Consider the following 23,824-nt stretch of genomic DNA (forward strand, 5'->3'; position numbering starts at 1 on the left):
TTTGACATTGCAGGACGCGATGACGTCACACGCAAAGCGGGCGGTGGGCATGTTTGGCGAAGATGGCGGAGTTGCAGTCGACGGGTGTGGGAGAGGAGAAAGAAAACGAGAAGGAGGAGGACGGCGAGAAGGAGAAGTACGGTGCAAAGTCCGAGAAGAGCAAAGAGAAGGACGGAGTTACGGAGACGTTGGGATTCAGCGATAAAAATGACAGTAGAAAGGGCAAGAGACGCGACCTGTCAGGTGACGGCTAGCATCCGAAAGCTGCTACAGTTAGCTGCTGATGTTTGTTTTCAATTAGCGGCTGGTTTTCCTGACGATCTGTCAGAGTGCTAGTTTCTGTGAGTACCCGTGGGCTGTGACGGACTTGAGTCTGGGTCCGTGATTGACCACAAGCTGAATTCTTTGTTTTTAAACTATTAACAAATCTTACAGATGTTAGAAGCATCATTACAAAACATCTGTTTGCTTTTATGGCAAGCACCTTCTGATTATGTATCGTGTTTGAGTGTGTATACAACTCGGTTTATTAATATTTGGACACTGGCATTGAATATTTTTGTAGTTAATTGATATACAAATAATTAGGGGATAACCCTGTTATGTCTGATGATGTGTCGAACGTTCATGCTGGGATATACAGTCGAAAATATTGCTTTACTGGCTCCGCGTATAAAGGAGTTTTACCGATATTTCGACCATATAGAACAGCATGAACGTCCGACATGTTTGCACCCCTTATTTTTCTGTAGGTAATTCGGTCGGCGAGGGTAGGCTTACCGTGAAGCAGCGTGCCATCTCTCCAACAGCGGGCAGGGTGATATGATACGATACGATACACTTTATTATCCCCTTAGGGAAATTTGTCTTGGACTCATGCTAAGTGCCTTTACAAAAGGAAAACAAACAAATACAAATAGAAATACAGCCACATAAGGTGCGGAGTAATCCATCAAATGTGAAAATCCATCAAACGTGAAATGGTATCAGAATCCAGATCAGTACTTTCGTACGATAGCTAGAGTCACCCATTTCGGTGTCGACACGCGACTTTCTCTCACTCTGAGCTAGCAGAGCGCGCAGGCGGTGTTCTGACCAATTGAGTCTCGGAAGTTCTGCATCCTGACAATACTGTACATTCGTTCTTGTGCACAGAGGACAGGAATCACATTCAACAGTAACAACATCTCATCAGAACACCGGTCAGGGCGCGGAGTAATACATCTTTGGCCACCGGTCTAATATTTTATTCCGTTCCACAGATATTATACGCCTGATTATGTCACACGATTAACCAGTCACATTTGCGGAAGACGTGTAATTGGATTAGAATGAATGTTTACAAGTGCGATGGTAAGAATATTTCATGAGATGAAAGTTGGAATGTTCCATTCAGCTAGGCTCTTGGAACATTCCATGTTTCACCTCACGAAATACTTTCCATTAAACAAATGAAAAAGCATTCATTTATCTTATATAATGCCTAAAATAGATCCTTGTCATTTGATATTTTATTAATTTATATACAAGAGACAAGGGACTTACATTTTGTTGTGCATCGCTGGTCCTTTGACGTCAAGAGGTTCCAAACAGTCCAACGTGAATTTTAAATAGCAGTCCAATCCAATCCAAAATTGTTCTCAGTCAATTTGCAAAAACAGTCAGTTCAAAAACAATCCTGACCATGTCATCCATAGCTGATGCCGTGCACTGACTTCTTTGTGTATGGACTGCCTTCTGGTTTCTCAGTCCTGCAAAAATTCACGACAGAAATTTGTCAAGCTCTTCATCCGACGGCGGTTCTACTTTAGCTAGAAACAGGGTGACCCCCCCCCCCCAAAAAAAAAGCAGAACCCATAAAAATTGTAATAAATCCTGCTTCAGTCTGTGTACGATCATTCCCTAAAGTTTAAGTTATCTTGGTCGCGTTGCGTTAAAAAAGTCATGTTCTTTCAAAATTATGCTCCAAATGGTATGATTTGTTGGCGAAATAGGCCTTCAGGCAAAAGGTCTTTTCCTTGGTTGACCAAGACATGTTGGGGAAGATGTTTGGAACAATAGTCTTTGTAGGATTTATTACAATTTTAATGGGTTCTGGGTTTTTTTGGAAGGGGGGGTCACCCTGTATGTCCCAGATGGCTTACGGCGTACTGGATTTGTTTTTTCTTTTGTGTTAGAACAATGAGCACTGTCAGTAAGCTGCTAAGTACCGTCGTTGCTAGTGTGCGTGCTTGGTGTGCACAGTGTGCAATGGTACAAAACATACAGAACCAAATTTGCACGGTAAATGGAGCACAGTGGCAGATGGGACGAATGATCAATATCACATGGCATACAAACCACCAACCAACCAGATGTTAACGATCTGTTAGGCGTTATATAAAATCAAATATCCAAATCAATTTTTGTGATCTATTAAAAATACAGAGATCAGAAACACCAAAGAACAGCAAAAGTTGGGGCGATGACAGTCTATTCTTTCCCTGGTAACGAAAACCACTTTACAGCAGTAGTTCAGATTAAGAATATCTTCCAAAAGGCAGATGTAAAAGTGAAAAATCAAGAGAAGTCTTTACCAGAGGTCATTACAGAGGATTTACCTCAAAATTTATACTTGTGGTCAGAGGTAAAAACAGGAGGATCAGCTTAAAGTTTGCCCGAAGCAACTTGAATAATTTGAAGAGTGTAGATAAGAGAAGGAAGTCCTGTGTGAGGGTCCCTGTGATGGTTTTTAATTTTTCTCTCTCTAAGCATTTCTCAAAGCGGCTTATGTGAGTGAAAAGGCACACAAATTAATAACACATAAATTACATAGTTAGATGTTATTTATGTTCATTAAGGTCCACTGTCCATGGTGCTGACCAGATGCTGAATAGGAATGTGGCACAATTATCTATATTGTGTTGTCAAAACAAAAAAAAATCACAATGCACATAATTTTAATTAAGGAATTCTTTATGACAATTATGGTTGCAACTAACAATTATTTTCATAATCAGTTAATTGATTGATTGTTTTCTTGATGAGGCGATTTCTTGTAAAATTGTGAAAAATTGTCACTCAGTGTTAACCAGAGCCCGAGATAACACCTTCAAATGTCTTGTTATGTTCACAACCCAAACATACTCGGTTTACTACCAGATAGGAGAAAAGCAGCTCATAAAATAAATGCAGACCTGAGACAGATGCTGACTACACAGGTCATGCCAACAAGTATTAAATATAACGCAATGCTAAAATACCCTTGGCTGTATGAGCATAAAAATAGGAAACAGAATGTGACCTTTTCATCTCATAAAATAGGTCAAGGTTAACCATCTTTGAACTTGTCCAAGGTCTGTGTCCCAAGAACGTTCCCTGTGAATTTGAAGATCCTAGCAGTAATAGGACTGGACTTATGATGAGCACAGACAGACCGACGGACGGACGGACAGACGGGCGCAAAGTCTTTGCAATACCTGACAGCCATATTTTGGCCTTGGGTAAAATAAATTCAATACCACGAATGCTCAAAAAATTGCACATTTAATCTTCAGCATGCTCTGATGGTGTGTGTGTGTGTGTGTGTGTTTGTCTGAACAAAAATAGTGTTGTACCTGGGGGTCTTTTTTTTTTTACCATTATAATGCCCTTCGATATACTGTATTGTAGAAGCATGATTGATTCATGTTCCCTCAATTCTGAAGTGACAATGACAGTTTCAAGGAGTTTCAATTTATTTCATCAAGCAAATACTGTAAGATTGTTTTGCTTAACTGTTAGTCATTGCCTCTCTCTCTCTCTCTCTCTCTTTGTTTGTTTGTTTGTTTGTTTGTTTGTTTTTGGCTCTAGACCTTTCTCTGATCAGGTTCATAACTGCTGAGCTCACCAGAGGCTACTTCCTGGAACACAATGAGGCCAAATACACAGAGCGCAGAGAAAGGGTCTACACCTGCCTCCGTATCCCCAAAGAGCTGGAGAAGGTATTCACACAATCAGTGAATTCAGTCTGGGCTAAAAAAAAAAAAAAAAAAAAAAACTTATTTAATTTAAATGTTACAACTTTCTAAATGTTTCTCTTTCCTTCTTTAGTTGATGACATTTGGCTTTTTCCTGTGTCTGGATGCCTTTCTCTATGTGTTCACCCTGTTACCCCTCAGGGTGCTGCTGGCCCTCTTAAGACTCCTCACAGTGCCGTGCTGTGGTCTCCGGTAAGTACAAGTGTAGATATCAGGGTTGCAGCTAACACTTTTTATTGGCTGTTAATTGTTACAAGTGCTACATAGCACCTACAGAAAGATTAGACCTGCTGTCACAGTCTCACACAGACAAATTACAGGTCCATTTCCTAAATACAGCTACTTTTAAATGCACTTAAAACTTGCGTATTGTAATTCCAGCATTATAATAAGATGTACAAAGTTTGACCTCAGCAGAATTTTACAGTTTTCACAATTAAAGCCCCATGTTGCACCTGGATCATCACAAAAATGTAATCTACTCCCTCTCATATTATATCTAATATTTATACTAATTTTCATAACAGTTTCTTCAGTAGTTTTACAGCAATCACAACTGGTTAAAATCATCACCTGAAAATGTCTGATGATTAATGCCTGGAATACACTGCAAGGGGCTTAGCCGCGTCGCATGCAGCATCTGCTTGTGTGCATTTTCACCGGGCTGCATTACTGCTCAGTCTGGCCACATCATTTTTGTTTGATAATTATTTTTATTCCGCATTATCTTCTGTGACTGTTTTACAAAGTGCATTTAGTGTGGGCTGTTTTTGTGTTATGTGTATGCACACTTAAAAAAATTTTTTTTGGAAAACAGGTTCAGCAGATTAATCTATCCACATGAGAGCACCTGCCTGAAAGCAAACCTTGTTGAATGTTTTATAAATATATATAGTTAAAAATAGAATTAAGTATATAAGTACAACCCCGATTCCAGTGAAGTTGGGATGTTGTGTAAAATGTAAATAACTACAGAATACAATGATTTGCAAATTCTCTTCAACCTATATTCAATTGAATACACCACAGAGACAAGATATTTAATGCTCAAACTGATAAACTTTATTGTTTTTGTGCAAATATTTGCTCATTTTGAAATGGATGACTGCAACACATTTAAAAAAAAGCTGGAACAGTGGTATGTTTATCACTGTGTTACATCACCTTTCCTTCTAACAACACTCAATAAGCGTTTGGGAACTGAGGACACTAATTGTTGAAGCTTTGTAGGTGGAATTCTTTCCCATTCTTGCTTTATGTACGACTTCAGTTGTTCAACAGTCCAGGGTCTCTGTTGTCGTATTTTGCGCTTTATAATGCGCCACACATTTTCAGTGGGCGACAGGTCTAGACTGCAGGCAGGCCAGTCTAGTACCTGCACTCTTTTACTACGAAGCCACACTGTTGTAACATGTGCAGAATATGGCTTGGCATTGTCTTGCTGAAATAAGCAGGGATGTCCCTGAAAAAGACGTTGCTTGGATGGCAGCATGTGTTGCTCCAAAACCTGGATGTACCTTTCAGCATTGATGAGGCCATCACAGATTTGTAAGTTGTGTAAGCGCACACTGTGGTTGCAGCGTGCAATAGCACGAAAATGTATAGAACCAACATTGCACAGTAAATGGAACACAATGTCAAATGGTATGAATAATCCATATCATGTGACATACAAACCACCAAACAAATGACAAGGATTGATTTAGGCATTATATAGTATAGTACAAGGTATAGCTATAATTTTAGTAATATAAAATTGCGTCCAAAATTCTAACTTTGTTTGTATTTCCTGTAAAACTACTGAAAAAATTGTTATGAAAAGTGGTATAAATATTAGGTGTGTCTGTTTCAGTGGCTCATGCCTGTTGCAGCCTGCACAGGTGTGTGATATGCTGAAAGGCTTCATTATGGTGCTGTGTTATTCTATGATGAGCTATGTGGATTACTCCATGATGTACCACCTGATCAGAGGACAATCCGTCATCAAACTGTATATCATCTACAACATGTTAGAGGTACGTCCAGACTAATGTTCAGAACTCTACGTGCAGACAGCCCCACTACTCCGATACCTTGTTGACTGCTGTCATCTTTCTGTTGTTGCGTCTCAGGTGGCAGACCGCCTCTTCTCCTCATTTGGCCAGGACATCTTGGACGCTCTGTACTGGACAGCCACAGAACCTAAAGAGAAGAAGCGAGCGCACATAGGTGTGATTCCTCACTTCTTCATGGCTGTGCTTTATGTCTGTATCCTGAGTGGCAGTGGGGGGAGTGTACTTTTACTTCTGCCTATGACAATGTGAGTGACAACAAAAACACAGGTTGATCTTTATGAGAGACACACCAGTTCCAGATTTCTGCCCCTGTGCTGTTTCCAGTCCCCAAGGTGGGGTGTTGGTCAATAGAGAGTCATATTTTAATATAATAATAAGAAGAGAAATTAGGATTTGCGTAAGTTACCACGTGAAATAGGAAATAATTCTGCGTATAAGACAATATTGAGCGTAACTATTTTTTTCATAAATTGCAGAACATATAAAAAATCATGCAATTGATTTATCACAAAACTTAAAAACTCACACAGATATCTTCCTCGCATCAACTTCCCCTATTAGGGGTCACTTCTGCTGATCATCAGTTTTTATATAACGGCTGAGTGGATCCTTATCATTTGATTGGTGCTTTCTGTGTCACATGACATGGATTAATTTGTCCCATTTGTGTTGCATTGAATTTAGAGTGGAGTTTGGTTCCATTTAGAGTGCAAATTTGGTTCCATATGTTTGGTACCATTGCACCCTGTGCGCGCCATACAAACCATAACTGTGAAACTCAGCGGATCTGACGAATTCCGCAGATTTCATCATGGGGGTTTAGTGTTGCACTCTGTAATTGTGATCGTCACTGAGTCTGTGTCGCTCCTGTAAGACGCTTAAGCTAAACGTAGCATGTGGACATCGCAAACTTTTAGAGCTCTTAAGTTTTTAAAAGCAGAATTTTGCAGCATGTCTCTGTCATGGAGCAACATCAGACAGAGAGAAGATGGCAAGAAAGACAGTTTATAAAAGTTTTGATAAGGACAAGAATCTGTGGAATTGTCACTGGCTTCATCACCACACCTGAAAGATAAAAGAAACAGCAAAAGTGAACTGTGCCATCAAGAAACACGGTAAGAATTTTTTCTCCTCCCTGGAAAATAAACATTGTGCTGTTCAAATAGGATTTTAGATAAGATTATGTGACTTTTTTATTATTAATCTAGACTTTCTTTCACTGGAAAAAAAGACTGTGGCTTTGAATGGATTTACATGAATTTACACAAGAATGTAAATGAGTTTTTATTAATGTATACTTTTTCCTGGGGAAAAAGACACTGTGGATTTACAGGAATTTACACAACAATTTGTGACTTTTTTAGTATAAAGTGTGCTATTGATACTTTAGCCTATTTTTCAAAATATTCTACAAGCAATGCTTTAACTGTCTTTTCAGTCTTCATAAATTTCGTGTAGTTTAATTTTCGGAGTTAATGTATAATTTGGTTTACAATTAAAAGGAAAATCATTCCAATTCCTACTTCCGCGTCATATTCTATTTTTTCAGCATTATCATTGACAGTTCAAATGAAAGGTTGAGTCTAGGATAATTTAAATATGCACTTCTTTTGAGATTTTTTTTCTTCCAGGAGATGCTGAAAATGTATAATTAGATAGAAAATTAATTTGGTTTCTGGGGCCCAACGGGCCCTAAAGCACGGCTCGACCCCCCTGCAATTTTCCTCGGATTTCACAATTGTCATTTAACAGGCCTGGTACACACACACGCGCGTGTGCACACAAAAAAAACATCCACTGTGCTCTAAGCTGTCTGGAGGCTGTTTGCAGGAAGCTAGAATGAAAGCTGGACAAATTTCTGAAGTGGGTTTTTGTGTGTGTGTGTGCTGCACTGAGGAGTACACAGTCTTTTTTTTTTTTTTTGTAGCGCACCACACCCACGCGGGACAACGCCACGCGAGACAATGATTTGATTGAGCTAAGCTAACTGTACTAGTTCTTGTAACACATTCAAAATCCACTCCGCTGTAAGCATGAAGAGCTGTTCACATGAAACGCTGATGGGATTTTCGGCTGCACTGTGGAACTACACAAAGTCTTTTTTTTAATGGAAGTTCAAAGTCAGTGCACAGCATCACAGGCTACACGTCACAATTTGGACTTTAGCAGTAGTAGAACACCAAAATGTAAGTCCCTTTTCTGTTGTTTTATAAAGTAATAAAATATCAAATGACAGGGATCTATTTTAGCTGTTATATAAAACAAATAATGAATGTTTTTACATTCTTTCAATGGAACAAATATTTAATTCGGTGAAAGCTGGAACAAACCATTCAATGAGGCCTCATTGAATTGTTTGTTCCAGCTTTCACCTCATGAAATATTTGTACCATTGAACTCTCAAACATTCATTATTTGTATACCATCTCATCCTCCATGCTCTGCACCTCCTGTCACACCAACCACCTGCATGTTCTTCCTCCGCACATCTGTCATCCTCATCTTTGGCCTCCCACTTCTTCTCCTGTCTGGCTGTTCCACCCTCAGCATCCTTCTCAATATACAGTTGTATGTAAAAGTTTGGGCACCCCTGATAATTTTCATGATTTTCCTTTATAAATCATTGGTTGTCTGGATCAGAAATTTCAGTTAAATATATCATATAGCAGACAAAAACACAGATACTTGAGAAGTAAAATGAAGTTTCTAGTATTTACAGAAAGTGTGCAATAATTATTTAAACAAATTTGGGGACCCTTGTCATTTTATTGATTTGAATACATTTAGCACTAATTATTGGAACACAAAATTGGTTTGGTAAGCTCATTGACCCTTGACCTTCTTACACAGGTGAATCCGATCATGAAAAAGGGTATTTAAGGTGGCCCTTTGCAAATGTTTCTCCTCTTTGCATCTCTTGTAATGAATGGCAACATGGGAGCCTCTAAACAACTCTCAAATGACCTGAAAACAAAGATTGTTCAACATCATAGTTTTGGGGAAGGATACAAAAAGCTATCTCAGAGATTTCAGCTGTCAGTTTCCACTGTGAGGAAATGGAAGACCACAGGCATAGTACTAGTCAAGGCCCATAGTGGCAGGCCAAGAAAAATCTCAAATAGGCTGAAGTGAAGGATGGTGAGAACAGTCATAGTCAACCCACAGACCTCCAAAGACCTACAACATGATCTTGCTGCAGATGGTGTCTCTGTACATCGTTCAACTATACAGCGCACTTTACACGAGATGCTGTAATGCAAAGGAAGCCTTTTCTGCCTTCACGCCACAAACAGAGTCACTTGAGGTATGCTAAAGCACATTTGGACAAGCCAGCTTCATTTTGGAATAAGGTGCTATGGACTGATGAAACTAAAATTGAGTTATTTGGACATAACGAGGCAGTATGCATGGCGGAAAAAGAACACAACATTCCAAGAAAAACACTTGCTACCTACAGTAAAATTTGGAGGTGGTTCCATCATGCTGTGTGGCCAGTGCAGGTACTGGGAATGTTGTTAAAGTTGAGGGTCACATGGATTCCAGTCTCAATATCAGCAGATTCTTGAGAACAATGTTCAAGAATCAGTGACAAATTTGAAGTTGTGCCGGGGCTGGATCTTTTCAACAAGACAACGCCCCTAAACACTGCTTAAATCTACGAAGGCATTCATGCAAAGGAACAAGTACAACATTCTGGAATGGTCATCTCAGTCCCAAGACCTGAATATTATTGGAAATCTGGTGTGATTTTAAGCGGGCTGTCCATGCTCGGAAACGAACAACCTGACTGAAACTGGAGGTGTTTTGTAAGAAGAATGGTCCAAAATACCTTCAACCAGGATCCAGACTCTCATTGGAAGCTATATGAAGCATTTCAAGGCTATTTCTGCAAAAGGAGGATCTACTAAATATTGATGTATTTTTTCTGTTGGAGTGCCCAAATTATGCAACTGCCTAATTTTATTTAAATAATTATTGCACGCTTTCTGTAAATCCTATGAACTTTATTTCGCTTCTCAAATATCTGTGTTTGTCTACTATATGATATGTTGTTGTCCATATTTAACTGAAATGGCTGATCCAAACAAGCAATGATTTAAAAGGAAAATCATGGAAATCATCAGGGGTGCCCAAACGTTTAAATAAAACTGTATACCCCATGCCCCACCTCTGCACATATCCAGACAATCTCATTTTGTCTCAAAACTGTCTGACCCGTACCATCCCTCTGATATCCTCATTTCTATTCTGTGTTTATATTCATTCATTTATTTTGTGCAACTTATCATGGCTTGGGTTGTGTTGGCAGCAGAAGAAGCAGCTCAGTCCACACTATAAAAAAGTACAGTGCATCCGGAAAGTATTCACAGCACTTTTTTCCATATTTTGTTATGTTGTGTGTGTTATATTTTGTTATGAGTCACATTCACTCCTGACATTGGGGTGAATGCAAGGCATTATGTTAAAGTGCTTTGAACATCTGATGCAGATGGAAAAGTGCTATATAAATGCTGTCTATTTACCATGTTACAGCCTTACTCCAAAATTAATGAAATTATTTTTCCCCCAAAGTTTTACACAAAAATACCCCATAATGACAATGTGAAAAAGTTTTCTGTTTTTGTGTTGTTTTGTTTTAGATTTTTGCAAATTTATTAAAAGAAAAAAAAAAAAAGAAATCACGTGTACATAGTTAAGTATTCATAGCGTTTGCTGTGAAGCTCAAAATTGAGCTCATGTGCAACCTGTTTCCACTGATCATCCCATAGATGTTTCTACAGCTTAATTGAGGTAAATTCAGTTGACTGGACATGATTAGAAAGACACAGATCTGTCTCCATACAAGGTCCAGCAGTTGACAGTGCATGTCAGAGCACAAACCAGACATGAAGTCAGAGGAATTGTCTGTAGACTTCCAAGACAGAATTGTCTTGAGGCACAAATCTGGGGAAGGGTACAGAAACATTTCTGCTGCCTTGAAGGTCCCAATGAGCACAGTGGCCTCCATCATCCATAAATGGAAGGCCTTTGGATCCACCAGGACTCTTCCTAGAGCTGGCCGCTCATCTAAACTGAGCGATTGGGAGAGAAGGACTTTAGTCAGGGAGGTGACCAAGACCCAATGTCACTCTGTCAGAGCTCCAGCATTCCTCTGTGAAAAGAGGAGACCTTCCAAAAGGACAACCATCTCTGCAGTAATCCACCAATCAGGCGTGTATGGTAGAGTGGCACAGAAGCCAGTCCTTAGTAAAAGGCACATGGCAGCCCACCTGGAGTGTGCCAAAGGCACCTGAAGGACTCAGACCTGAGAAACAAAATTCCTCCGATCTGATTAGACAAAGATTGAACTCTTTATTGTGAATGCCAGGTGTCATGTTTGGAGTAAATGTGTGTAAATACCTATGTACATGTGATTTCTTAGTTTTTATTTTTAAGTTTGCAAAACTTAAAAAACATTTTTTTTTTTTCATGTTGTCATTATGAGGTGTTGTGGATAGAATTTTGATGGAAAAAATGAATTTACTGCATTTGGAATAAGGCTGTACATAACAAACATAAAAGCACTGTGAATACTTTCTGGATGCACTGTATATAAATAAGTGTGATATCTTGTACTTTAGTTTTTATGTAACAAATACTCATATGTGTGGTTGGGTGCACTGTAATTTGTCTCATAATATCCACCACTGCATTAAAATCAGTTTACTTAACGTAACAGTTTACAATCTGTGGGGATTTTTTTTCCAATCAACCGGTAAGGGTATTGCACCAAATGAGTGGAACACATCAGAATATTGGGCTCCATGTGTTCGGAAACAGTCTCTTTCCTGCAGGTCACCGTGTTTCTAGTTTTCCTCAGACGTGGTTTATGTAGTTCTACATGCTTATCATGGTTCAGGTTCAGGCCACCACTCTGAACGTGGCCTTCAACTCCCACACAAGTCCCTCCTCACCATCATGATGTCAAACAATGTGAGTGCAGCTCTCATACACACACGTCCACATGTTTAAAAAGTGCACATGGTACCAGGTCAATATACTTTGTTTTTTGCAGTTTGTGGAGATAAAAGGAAGTGTGTTCAAGAAGTTGAAAAGAACAATCTCTTCCAGATGTCAAATAGCGGTGAGTTGGTACATAACAGTGATTAAAAGAGCTCTATGCTTTCTACACAAACAGTGGTTTTGGACATTTTTGTACTTTTTGTCTTTTGAACCCACTGAATTTAATACAAGGTAAATTTATGGAATCGAGTTCAGCTGCTGTGTGTGCAAAGTAGTTAATCCAGGGATTGGGTTGTTTGTTTCACCAGATATAAAAGAGGTTCACCAACTACATCCTCCTGCTCATTGTCTGTCTGAGAAACATGGAGCAGTTCTCGTGGAACCCTGGTAACCACCACACTGCTGTTTAAAAAACAAACAAACAAACCTCACACACCCACCAAATATGTACACGACCATTCAATGTTTGAACACACTTTCCCATTCAATTCATATTGTGAAAATTATTTCACTGGTCACAAAAAAAAACACTTTTGTCTGCTACCTGAAGAGAAACAAACTGATTTTGACTAATTTGAGTATACTGATTTCAAATATGCAAACAGAATTTCTCTAGCACGTCAAGATTTTGAGTTATGTGACTATACCAATAAACGCCAGTCGCCAACTTGTTCTCAATGATTTTTATAGAAATGAACACACACTGGTGAAAAAAATTACACAGAATACCAAAATATCAATCATTATGAGGAAACTCAAATTAATACACTCCACATTACTCTTAACAGTTCAAAAGTGAGCCAAACACTTGCTCTTAGTCGCTTATGGCTCACAGACGTTCACTCGTGTAGAAACCAGCAGTAGTCACCCATCATGTTTGCATTATAATGCCCCTGGTACCTGGTCTCCATTTCAGAGATATCTTGGTGGAATCTTTCACCATGCTCATCACTCACATCACCCAAATTGGGTGGAAAGAACTCAAGATGAGAGTGCAGGAAGTGAATCTTAAGTGACATTCTGCAGCCCGTGCGTTTATATGATTTGAGCAAGTTGTCAACTAGTTCTTCATAGTTTGTGGCTTTGTGGCTGCCCAAGAAATTCTGTACCACTTGCACAAATGATTCCCATGCTCTTAGTTCAAGGGGTCTGAGCTTAGATGGAAAGTCTTGTCTCTATAAGTTCACGTATTTGAGGTTCATCAAAAATCCCAGTTTTAAGCTTGGCATCACTTTGGACTGCCCCAAATTTTTTGCTTCAGGTATTTAAAGCCATCTGAGCTATGATCCATTGCCTTCACAAAGTTCTTGATGAGGCCAAGTTTTATATGCAGGGGAGGAAGGTATACTTTCTGTGGATCAATCAATGCCTGGTGTTTTACATTGTGTTTTCCAACTGTGTGTTGGATTCATTCCGGCCACATCTTGATTTTGATAGATGTTCCTTTCTCATAAACATTTGCAGTGTGCTAGATTTGATGCATTTGCTCTAGGTCTCTTTTTTCATGTTTTGCATTTCTGATTTTAGAACATTGAACAAACTATTTTTGAGGCTAGATTAATCATATATATATATATATATATATATATATATATATATATATATTTCAGTGCTCCAGCAGTATTCCATCACTTGATATACATGTACCACAAAAACTTGGTTTTCATCTGTAGACTGATCAAAGCAATCATTATAAAAAAATTACAAATTTCTGGCAATGTTGGCCCTCAATATTGGCAGTTTATTGATTGAATTGTTTTACCATATTTGGATTAAGCAACCCAAAATCACCCAAATTAGTGCTAAATTCTGTTTTATTCTAAAATTAGAAATTTTAACACAATCTACATTTGCATGAGAAGCGCCATAATAGCAATAGAGTAGCTGAATATTGGCATGTGCATAACTCAAGAACCTGATGTGCTAGACAAATTCTGATTACAGATTTGGAATCAGCATACCTGAAATACCTTATACAGCACCTGGCAAAAATTATGGAATCACCGGCCTCGGAGGATGTTCATTCAGTTGTTAATTTTGTAGAAAAAAAGCAGATCACAGACATGACACAAAACTAAAGTCATTTCAAATGGCAACTTTCTGGCTTTAAGAAACACTATAAGAAATCAGGGAAAAAATCGTGGCAGTCAGTAACGGTTACTTTTGTAGACCAAGCAGAGGGAAAAAAAATATGGAATCACTCATTCTGAGGAAAAAAGTATGGAATCACCCTGTAAATTTTCATCCCCAAAACTAACACCTGCATCAAATCAGATCTGCTGGTTAGTCTGCATCTAAAAAGGAGTGATCACACCTTGGAGAGCTGTTGCACCAAGTGGACTGACATGAATCATGGCTCCAACACGAGAGATGTCAATTGAAACAAAGGAGAGGATTATCAAACTCTTAAAAGAGGGTAAATCATCACGCAATGTTGCAAAAGATGTTGGTTTTCACAGTCAGCTGTGTCTAAACTCTGGACCAAATACAAACAACATGGAAGGTTGTTAAAGGTTGTTAAATACTGGTCGACCAAGGAAGACATCAAAGCGTCAAGACAGAAAACCTTAAAGCAATATGTCTCAAAAAATCGAAAATGCACAACAAAACAAATGAGGAACAAATGGAGGAAACTGGAGTCAACGGTCTGTGACCGAACTGTAAGAAACCGCCTAAAGGAAATGGGATTTACATACAGAAAAGCTAAACGAAAGCCATCATTAACACCTAAACAGAAAAAACAAGGTTACAATGGGCTACGGAAAAGCAATCGTGGACTGTGGATGACTGGATGAAAGTCATATTCAGTGATGAATCTCAAATCTGCATTGGGCAAGGGTGATGATGCTGGAACTTTTGTTTGGTGCCGTCCAATGAGATTTATAAAGATGACTGCCTGAAGAGAACATGTAAATTTCCAATCATTGATGATATGGGGCTGCATGTCAGGTAAAGGCACTGGGGAGATGGCTGTCATTACATCATCAATAAATGCACAAGTTTATGTTGATATTTTGGACACTTTTCTTATCCCATCAATTGAAAGGATGTTTGGGGATGATGAAATCATTTTTCAAGATGATAATGCATCTTGCCATAGAGCAAAAACTGTGAAAACATTCCTTGCAAAAAGACACATAGGTCAATGTCATGGCCTGCAAATAGTCCGGATCTTAATCCAATTGAAAATCTTTGGTGAAGTTGAAGAAAATGGTCCATGACAAGGCTCCAACCTTGAAAGCTGATCTGGCAACACTAATCAGAGAAAGTTGGAGCCAGATTGATGAAGAGTACTGTTTGTCACTCATTAAGTCCATGCCTCAGAGACTGCAAGCTGTTATAAAAGCCAGAGGTGGTGCAACAAAATACTAGTAATGTGTTGGAGCGTTCTTTTGTTTTTCATGATTCCATAATTTTTTCCTCAGAATTGAGTGATTCCATATTTTTTTCCCTCTGCTTGGTCTAAAAAGTAACCGTTACTGACTGCCACAGTTTTTTTCCTGATTTCTTATAGTGTTTCTTAAAGCCAGAAAGTTGCCATTTGAAATGACTTTAGTTTTGTGTCATGTCTGTGATCTGCTTTTTCTACAAAATTAAACAACTGAATGAACATCCTCCGAGGCCGGTGATTCCATAATTTTTGCCAGGGGTTGTATCAGCTAATATTCACCATGTAGCAAAACCATTGTTGACCAGTGTTTTATACACTTTCTTATAGACCTGCAAACAAAGGTTTGGGGTATATTTGTTTTTCCATCTATTAGTGTGTCAAAGCACACTTGCGAAACAAGTTACAGATTTTAGTCAAACAGGCACTGAACGTAGCACCAATATGAAGATGAGCATGAAGGAAAATAATTCCAGTCTGACAGTTTAAAGTGAAGATAATTAGACTTTTGTGTTTAACCCCCCCCCCCACAACCCACAACCCACTGGCAGGCTTGATAGGCATGTTTTCTTTAAGAATTTGCCAAAATTACACAGTTTGTCATAGCCAGAATCTATGAAAACAGAAGTCATCATATGTTCAAATTTCTGAGAGTCCTGTGACCTAAACAAGGGCACCGAATCCTTCTGTGATGAAGACCAACTAAATCAAAGTTTAAAGGACATGTTGCACAGTAATCCTAAGCACTTAGATTTAGGCTGTTAGTGACCATCTGATCATACACCGGTGATGCAGACCGAACGGTCCCCCTAAAAATCAGTCCACCCTGCCTTCACTACGCATGCGTCAGTAGCTGCGGTTTCACCGCTCATCACCCGTTTCTGCTACAAACTGCACTCCAGTCATCATCTGTCTCACCGACAGATATCTGAAGCTTTGTACAAGTGTCATTTCCATGTAAATTCAGCATTATTTCATCATAAAAAGACTGAGGAAGCGATCAGAGCACCACAGCTACACAGCTGCTAACTGATGGCGTTCACAGCGTGTCGGTCATTTCAAAGTGTCACCAAGTATCGCCTTGTTTAAGCCCACCTCTGTGTGTGGGGGCTGACCACGACCACCAGCATGAAAGGTTTTCCCTGATTTAGAAGAAGAAGAAAAGGGATAATCCCAGCTAGGCGGACAGGTGTGTCCAGCCCACTAACTGTGAGCCACGGCTACTGGACTCTCTTGGCCACTTCCAAAAGCAGCTCTCTCTCATCATCTCTGCTACTTTGGTGTGCTCCCACGGCAACTCCACCATCAACTCCTCACAAAGTTCTCTCATGATTTTACTGCATTAGATAGAAAGTCCATTATCTCCTGAAAATAATGTATTACAACTTTTTACAATGTAATAAATACATGTGCATGTTGAGGCAGCCTGTAAAACAGCATTGTGGAGACATTCCACATGTGTGCACGGCAACAGTAAAATAGCATCCTTCAACACAGACAGCAGAGTCAGCACAGGTTAGGATCTAAAATCCGACAGGCTCTCTCAAAAAATTGAGTTTCGGAGTGAAATGTGTCGTCTCCTCTCTGTACATGCTCTGTAAATCCAAGCCATCGCAGTTGAATGAAAGCAAAAAGTTTCATTATCGAAGGTAGCAGCGTTTGTTTCACTCTGTTTGACAGCCATTGGGATGTGTCTGCATTTGCTAAAATGTACGTCACACGTCGAGAAACCAGGAGAAATGCCGAATAAGATGTCTTATGGAAATGCAGCTGCTGAATCGCCGATTGAGAGCAATAAAATACATCAGCGACCACTAATTATGACCACATGTGTGCGGATAGACTTACAATCATGACTGCTTTGATGTTGTGTTGCTAACCAGGGGCGTTAAATAACGTGCCACATGTCCTTTAAAATATTTCATCCAAATCACTTTATTCTACATGTCTCATTTAAAATTTTGCCAAAATAAACCATTGTTCTTTCCAGATTCTGTTAAAAATGGAAAGTCTGTGCGTCTCATAGATTAGTTGATAGATTATATGATGTTGATTTGTCAGCTCCTCCTCAACAGTTGTTGGATTTCAGTAATGGGCGCAAAAAAATGAAAAGGTTTTTTACATTTACTTTGGTATGTAATGCACTATGGGATTGTTATTTTTTTATTTGCTGTATTTATTTGTTGGTGAAAATGTCCTCTACATCACTCAGTTCTCACTATTGGATTTACAAGATGATTTATTTATTTATTTATCTATTTACCCCCAGACCATTTATGGGTGCTTTTCCCTGATGTTGTGATGGTGATGGCTTCAGAGATTGCTGTGGACATTGTCAAACACGCCTTCATCACAAAATTTAATGATATCAGTGCTGACGTGAGTATATGTAAAAGGAGGAAAATGAATATTTTGCATGAATTACCTGTTTGTCATGTTAAAGTGTCTTTACTAACAGACAGCTTTAGTTTTGAAACAGGAATATGTTAGAACCCACTGGGAGAGGATTTTTTTTTCTTCCCCCCTAAATGTGTCACATCATAGTCTAAATAAAATCTAAGTCAGTTATTGGATGTGTTTCATATTTTGGCTTACTAAAGTTTTTACTTTGTGCCCAGGTTTATGGGGAATACAGAGCCAGTCTGGCTTTTGACCTCGTCAGCAGCCGACAGAAGAATGTGAGTTCCCTTTAGCCATATCTGCTTTAGCAAACATTCTGTAATTAATTATTGATAGTTCTGTTTTCTTTGAATAAATATTTCATAAATGAAGAAGTTCAACTAAGCCCTATACAGGCCCTGAGGCCGTTGGTTCCAGTGTCGCCAACTGAACAGTCCCCCCTAAAATCAGTCCCCCTGCCTTCAGTGGCATGCATTATTTCGGAGCATCAGCAGCAGTCACCGATTATCACCTTGTTTCTGCTTAAACTGCACTCCAGTCATCATCTGTCTCAGCCACAGATATCTGAAGCTTTTGTACAACAATCATTCCACATAAATTCAGCATTATTTCATAACAAAGGCGGGGGAGCGATCAGACCACCACAGCAGCACGTCTGAGTCTGACTTTCTACACCCAAAGCGATCAAAGGGAATATTGTGATTATTAACCATCAGATGACAGAGTAAAACCTCTTAAATCATTCTAAAGTCAGTTTTAAGCAGAAAACGAGGCGATAATCAGTGAATCGCTACTGACGGTCCTAAATGACACATGCTCAGTGAAGGCGGGGGGACCAATTGTTAGGAGGGGGCTGTTTGGTTAGGGATACCGGCACTTATTCTCAGATTCTCCAGCATGAAACAGATGAGAGTCTACGATTCCCCTGAATGTGACACCAGTCCATTGCAGGTTACTTTCCCAGCCAAGGCAGAGACCCATTTACAGCTAGGTGGACTAGGACAATGCAGATAAAGTGTCTTGTCTGAGAAAACAGACAAGTAGAACAACTGGGAATTAAGAGAATTTTTAAAAAGATTTTTTTCTTGCAGTGTGTTAATTCAGGTATTTCATAATAAAGACTTACTCCCACTAATATATGATTAGTAAGTAGTCCAATTTGTGAGCTGGCCTGCAGCTTTCTCGTTTGCCACAGCATGTTGCTGTGGACTGACTGCTGACAATGTATTTTTATGAAGGGTTGATGTGTGTTAAATGTGTCCACAGGCTTACACAGACTACAGCGACTCTGTGTCCAGAAGAATGGGGTTCATCCCTCTTCCTTTAGCTCTACTGGTCAGTCACAATTTTCTGGCTGCTTCACTCCTACTAATATTATGTTTGTTGTTTTTTAATATTGGTTGTAAACCTACTGGTGTGTTTGTTTTTGTCAGTTGATCAAAGTGGTGACCAGCTCAGTGAAAATTCAGGGTTCGCTCTCCTTTATGTGTGTGCTGCTGTTCTACTTTGGGTAAATATCACAAGTGTTGGACATATATGTGCAGTGTGATTAGCGTAAAATCAAAATTCTACATTTTTTTTTACATTAAAACTGTGTGTTTGTGTGCAGAATGATCACACTTAAGGTGCTCAACAGTATTGTTTTGCTGGGAACGTCTTGCGCATTTGTCAGAGAGGCCAACATGGAAGAAAAACTCTTTGATCCTCCACCATCCGCCGCCTCCAGTCGCGTAAACTCGAGAGTTCACCGGACCAAACACAACTCACCAATGCAGGGTAACATGCATGTTGCCTGTCGCTGAATTACAGATTTTGCTGTTCTGCTGCTGTTTATTATAACCTGATTCTGCCTCTCAGCAGAAGGAGCTGACAAAGGAGGAACGTCCACGGCGTCTGTCAGCTCTGAGCCTCCAGCAGCACCTCCGAGCTCCGCCCCCACCCTGCCCAAAAGCGACTCTGACATTTTTCTAACGACACCTGATGAGGAAGACGACGAGAAAATCATTGCTAAAGCTGACACAGATTGGACCGCAGGTGGACTCAAACACAGAGTGCCCAAAAAAGACTTGCTTGAGATAGACCGCTTCACCATCTGTGGCAATCGAATAGACTGAAGGCCACAGAAACAAACAGCATCCTGGCAGGATAGCCAGGTTCAGGGATCAGCCACGGGTCAGGGAGCACAATCAGAGCCGATTTGTTCCTGTGCCTATGACCCTGGGAATATTTATTTATTTATTACTGACATAACCAGCCAAGGTGTAAAGCTGTTTCTACTACAGACATCATGAACCACTTCAGACCAGCTGCTCCGGTTCTGTTCCTGTCAGCTGAGTCGACTCTGAGACCGGGTCGTGGTCAGTGAGGTAACCTGCAGTCGTGCGCAGTGACAGTGACGGAGAGTACCTGGGACCAGAAGAACACAGTGAAAAGTGTATGTGGGGAATTGTACAAACAGCTGGACTGTGAGAAAATGTGTTCAAAAGCACAATCGTATCAGCTGCAGTGGGGCTGGTGGAGTTGTTCTGAGGAAGAACTATTTTTCAGAAACAAGCGAAGTTTTCAAATTACTGAAAATTTGTGTGTTTTTTTAAGATTATGGCTTCGCTTTTTTAATAATTGGCCTTGGTTAACTGCAGGATTACTTCTCATCACATTTGTTGAAGTCTGATGTTCTGCAGGTGCACACAAAACACATCCTCCTTAGGTTTTGTGATATGTTGAAACACAACTAAGTCCTAATAGATTGCTGTCTTACTTTACAAAGTTCAATCACAAGAACATCCTTATAAATAAGGGTAAAAGTTTTAGTGACATTTTATTTTAAATTGGAGTACAAGCTGAAGACCTTTAGGAAGAAAGTGATGATTTGTGACAAGTTTCTTAGCTGTGGACTTCATGTGTGTCTTCACCATGATGATAATGGTGATACTAATGATAACAGCTTTCTAGTTTTTATTATTATTATTATTATTATTATTATTTGGTTAGTATAAACCAGCCTGAAAAGACGCACTGACTGTAAACCCGCTTGGTGCTTTTAGATTGATGGTGTGTGTGATGGTGCAGCCAGCATCATCTTAGAATCTTTTATTTTATTTTTGTATTAATTCTTTACCATTCCAAGTACGGTAAAAGTGACATGGGGGCAAAAATGACTAAAGATGAGAAGGCAGATAAAATAAGTTCTTTGTCTCCACGACAGCCAACACGCCCATAATGTCGATCTACCTCTAAATAGTGCGCAGCAATTGTTGCCAACATGAATTTGCTGTAACATTAGCATTTTAAAAATAATTTGCAAGAAAGTTGAAAGCATATTGTCCTAAATTGAAGCTGCTGGCATTGTTCTGATTTTGTGAACTCTTGGTATCACTATGGGAACAGGATTGTCCAAATATTAACAGTAAGCATATGCCAGTGTTTTAGAAGTTCGGGGTATTAGCACTTTATGCAATATTGAAATAAAATTGTATATGTGCAGAATGGTGTTTTCTGTCCAGATGAAGCACAACTTTGGCATAAAATTTCAGATCATTTGAATATCTTAAAATGAAGTGGTGCATGTTTCTAAAAACTGATCCCAGTGATGTCACTTTTTTTGGGGGGGGGGGGGGGGTTCATTTTTTGATAAATTAGTCACGGATCCAGCAGATACTCATATGCAAAACCTGCTTGTTTGGGTTATTTACATAGTTGACCCGATTTGTTGTTTTTGACAACATTCTGAGCAATCTTAATAGTGTTGCACTTATGTGTGTAAATAGCTTTTTGCCTGGTTTTAATAGAAGTGTACTTCTGTAAAATATCACTCAACCATAGCAAGAGGTAAACAAATGCTAGTGTACATATAACACCAAAATATACAAAATCCCAAAAAGTCCAAACTTTAAAATACTCCGAACTTAGGAATATATGGCATATACTAAAAGCTGGAGCTTATTCAACCAATCGGTATGTCACTCAATTTCACCTACAGTTGTAACCTGCGCACCTTAAAGGAGAACTCGGATTTTTCTTCCTAGACTGCATTTTATTTTTAGAAGTTTTATTATTTTTAATTTATTTCTTTTGGGGGGGGTCATCTTTTACTTTGGACAAAAACAAAATTGGTGCATTGTTGATTTTAAACACAAATACTGTTGTAGGCTAACCAGCCTGTTCTTGACTGAAACACTCTGAGCAAACCATTTCTGATCAAAGCGCCACAGCAGTTATGTCTCCAGTTATGAGGAGATTTTGATGGCTGTCAGCTTGTTTGGTTGTGTGGAAATTATTAGAAGTTTCCAGTAGCACAGAGATGGTCCCTGTGAAAGTAAATGTACATTTTTGCCTCACTACATGTAAAACTTTTTAAAAATGACTGATTATACAATTAGCCATTTACTGTACCCTAGCAGTTCCCAGAATTAGGGGATCATTCTGTAAGATTCAGTCCCTCATTGACAGTCGAATTGTAATCAGCCTTCAAAATGTCTGAATGTGGAGCCCCAGTTGAAAAACATTGAACTTTCTCTAACGCTAAGATGATTATTTGCCGTTTGTATTACCTGGGAACTGGGTAGTCAAACAGGCGCTCATTCACGCTAAATATACATTTAAACACTGCTGTTGAAAAGAAGGCTTAAATGTTGGATATACTGTATGTTATCATCAGTTTCTTCAAATTACATTAATGTTAAAAAAAAAATTGAGAATGCCGATTAACTTTTGCCACTGGCTTTTTATTTTATTTTTTGCCAGATAGCTAGCTAAGTTAGATACTGTTAGCCTCGTGAGGGGACTTGATGTTTCACACTCTTTAAATTGTCATGTATTGTCTCAATACAGGTTTATGGAAAAGCACTTTCTATGGGTTATGTATGTACCAAATGGAAAAAAGGTTAAATAAGTGCTGTTACTAATGCTGCAACAGACCACGCCCTAATGATGTATTAATTAAATTGGGGGATTTTCTGTTGAAGGACTAACAATTTTCCATTTGTAATTATAACTTCAGGGATTTTTTTTAAAAAATCTTGCCCCGCCCCCGTTGTTTTTTCCTTTTAAAGAAGTCAAGAATGCGTTAAAATGAAGTTGGCCCATAGATTTTTAAAAGAATTGGGATCCCGCTTTTATCGTCCAAGGCAACACTTCTTCATGTGATGCGACTGAAAGAAAAGTGGACTCGGTCTACGGAGAGAAAAGTCTATAATGAGGCAAATAACTCCACTTTTGTTGGTGAAGGACCCACCATCCTAGCATTGTGATAATGTGTGTGTGTGTGTGTGTGTGTGCGTGCGAACATGTTTGTGCATTGATGGATACTGTATGTAGTAAGCATAGTTCTGTTTTTATCTAGGTCTGGATTATCTTTCATGTGTAAGATGTCTCTCCTGTGAAAGGAGAATAAAGGTTTTTTTGTTTTGTAACACTTTTCTGTGATGGGCTTTTTCTTTCTGCCAGTGAAAAGAGTCAGTGCAGCCGCTGTTCATCCAGCGAACACTGCAGGCTACTGTTCCCCCTCTGAATGAACATTTGGAAAGACTATCTGTCATCACACATCGACTCATGTTTTTTTTTTCCTGAAGGTCGCATTCGAACATATCTGTTTTATAGACACAGTGTGGCTTTTCTGATTGTCAACATATTTCACATTTGTGTTTAATGTAGAGTGATTACAAGTTGTAGAACTACACTCAACAAAAATATAAACGCAACACTTTTGGTTTTGCTCCCATTTTGTATGAGATGAACTCAAAGACCTAAAACTTTTTCCACATACACAATATCACCATTTCCCTCAAATATTGTTCACAAACCAGTCTAAATCTGTGATGGTGAGCACTTCTCCTTTGCTGAGATAATCCATCCCACCTCACAGGTGTGCCATACCAAGATGCTGATTAGACACCATGATTAGTGCACGTGTGCCTTAGACTGTCCACAATAAAAGGCCACTCTGAAAGGTGCAGTTTTGTTTTATTGGGGGGGGGATACCT

At 39.1% G+C, this 23,824-nt stretch overlaps 1 protein-coding gene across 1 annotated transcript; it reads left to right on the forward strand.

Annotated features, from left to right (window-relative positions):
* Positions 1-20: 20 nt before the first annotated feature.
* Positions 21-23,384, forward strand: tapt1b (transmembrane anterior posterior transformation 1b). The gene is given in 17 exon segments (XM_034188440.1): positions 21-243; positions 3,832-3,962; positions 4,072-4,190; positions 5,851-6,013; positions 6,110-6,245; positions 6,876-6,898; positions 11,952-11,988; positions 11,991-12,025; positions 12,108-12,138; positions 12,141-12,184; positions 12,364-12,442; positions 17,713-17,822; positions 18,062-18,121; positions 19,110-19,178; positions 19,277-19,353; positions 19,453-19,619; positions 19,704-23,384. Coding segments are annotated over 17 exon segments (1,716 nt in total). The 5' UTR covers positions 21-62; the 3' UTR covers positions 19,958-23,384.
* Positions 23,385-23,824: the final 440 nt, after the last annotated feature.

This window comes from Thalassophryne amazonica, chromosome 15, assembly GCF_902500255.1.
Source record: "Thalassophryne amazonica chromosome 15, fThaAma1.1, whole genome shotgun sequence".
Taxonomy (NCBI): Eukaryota; Metazoa; Chordata; class Actinopteri; order Batrachoidiformes; family Batrachoididae; genus Thalassophryne; species Thalassophryne amazonica.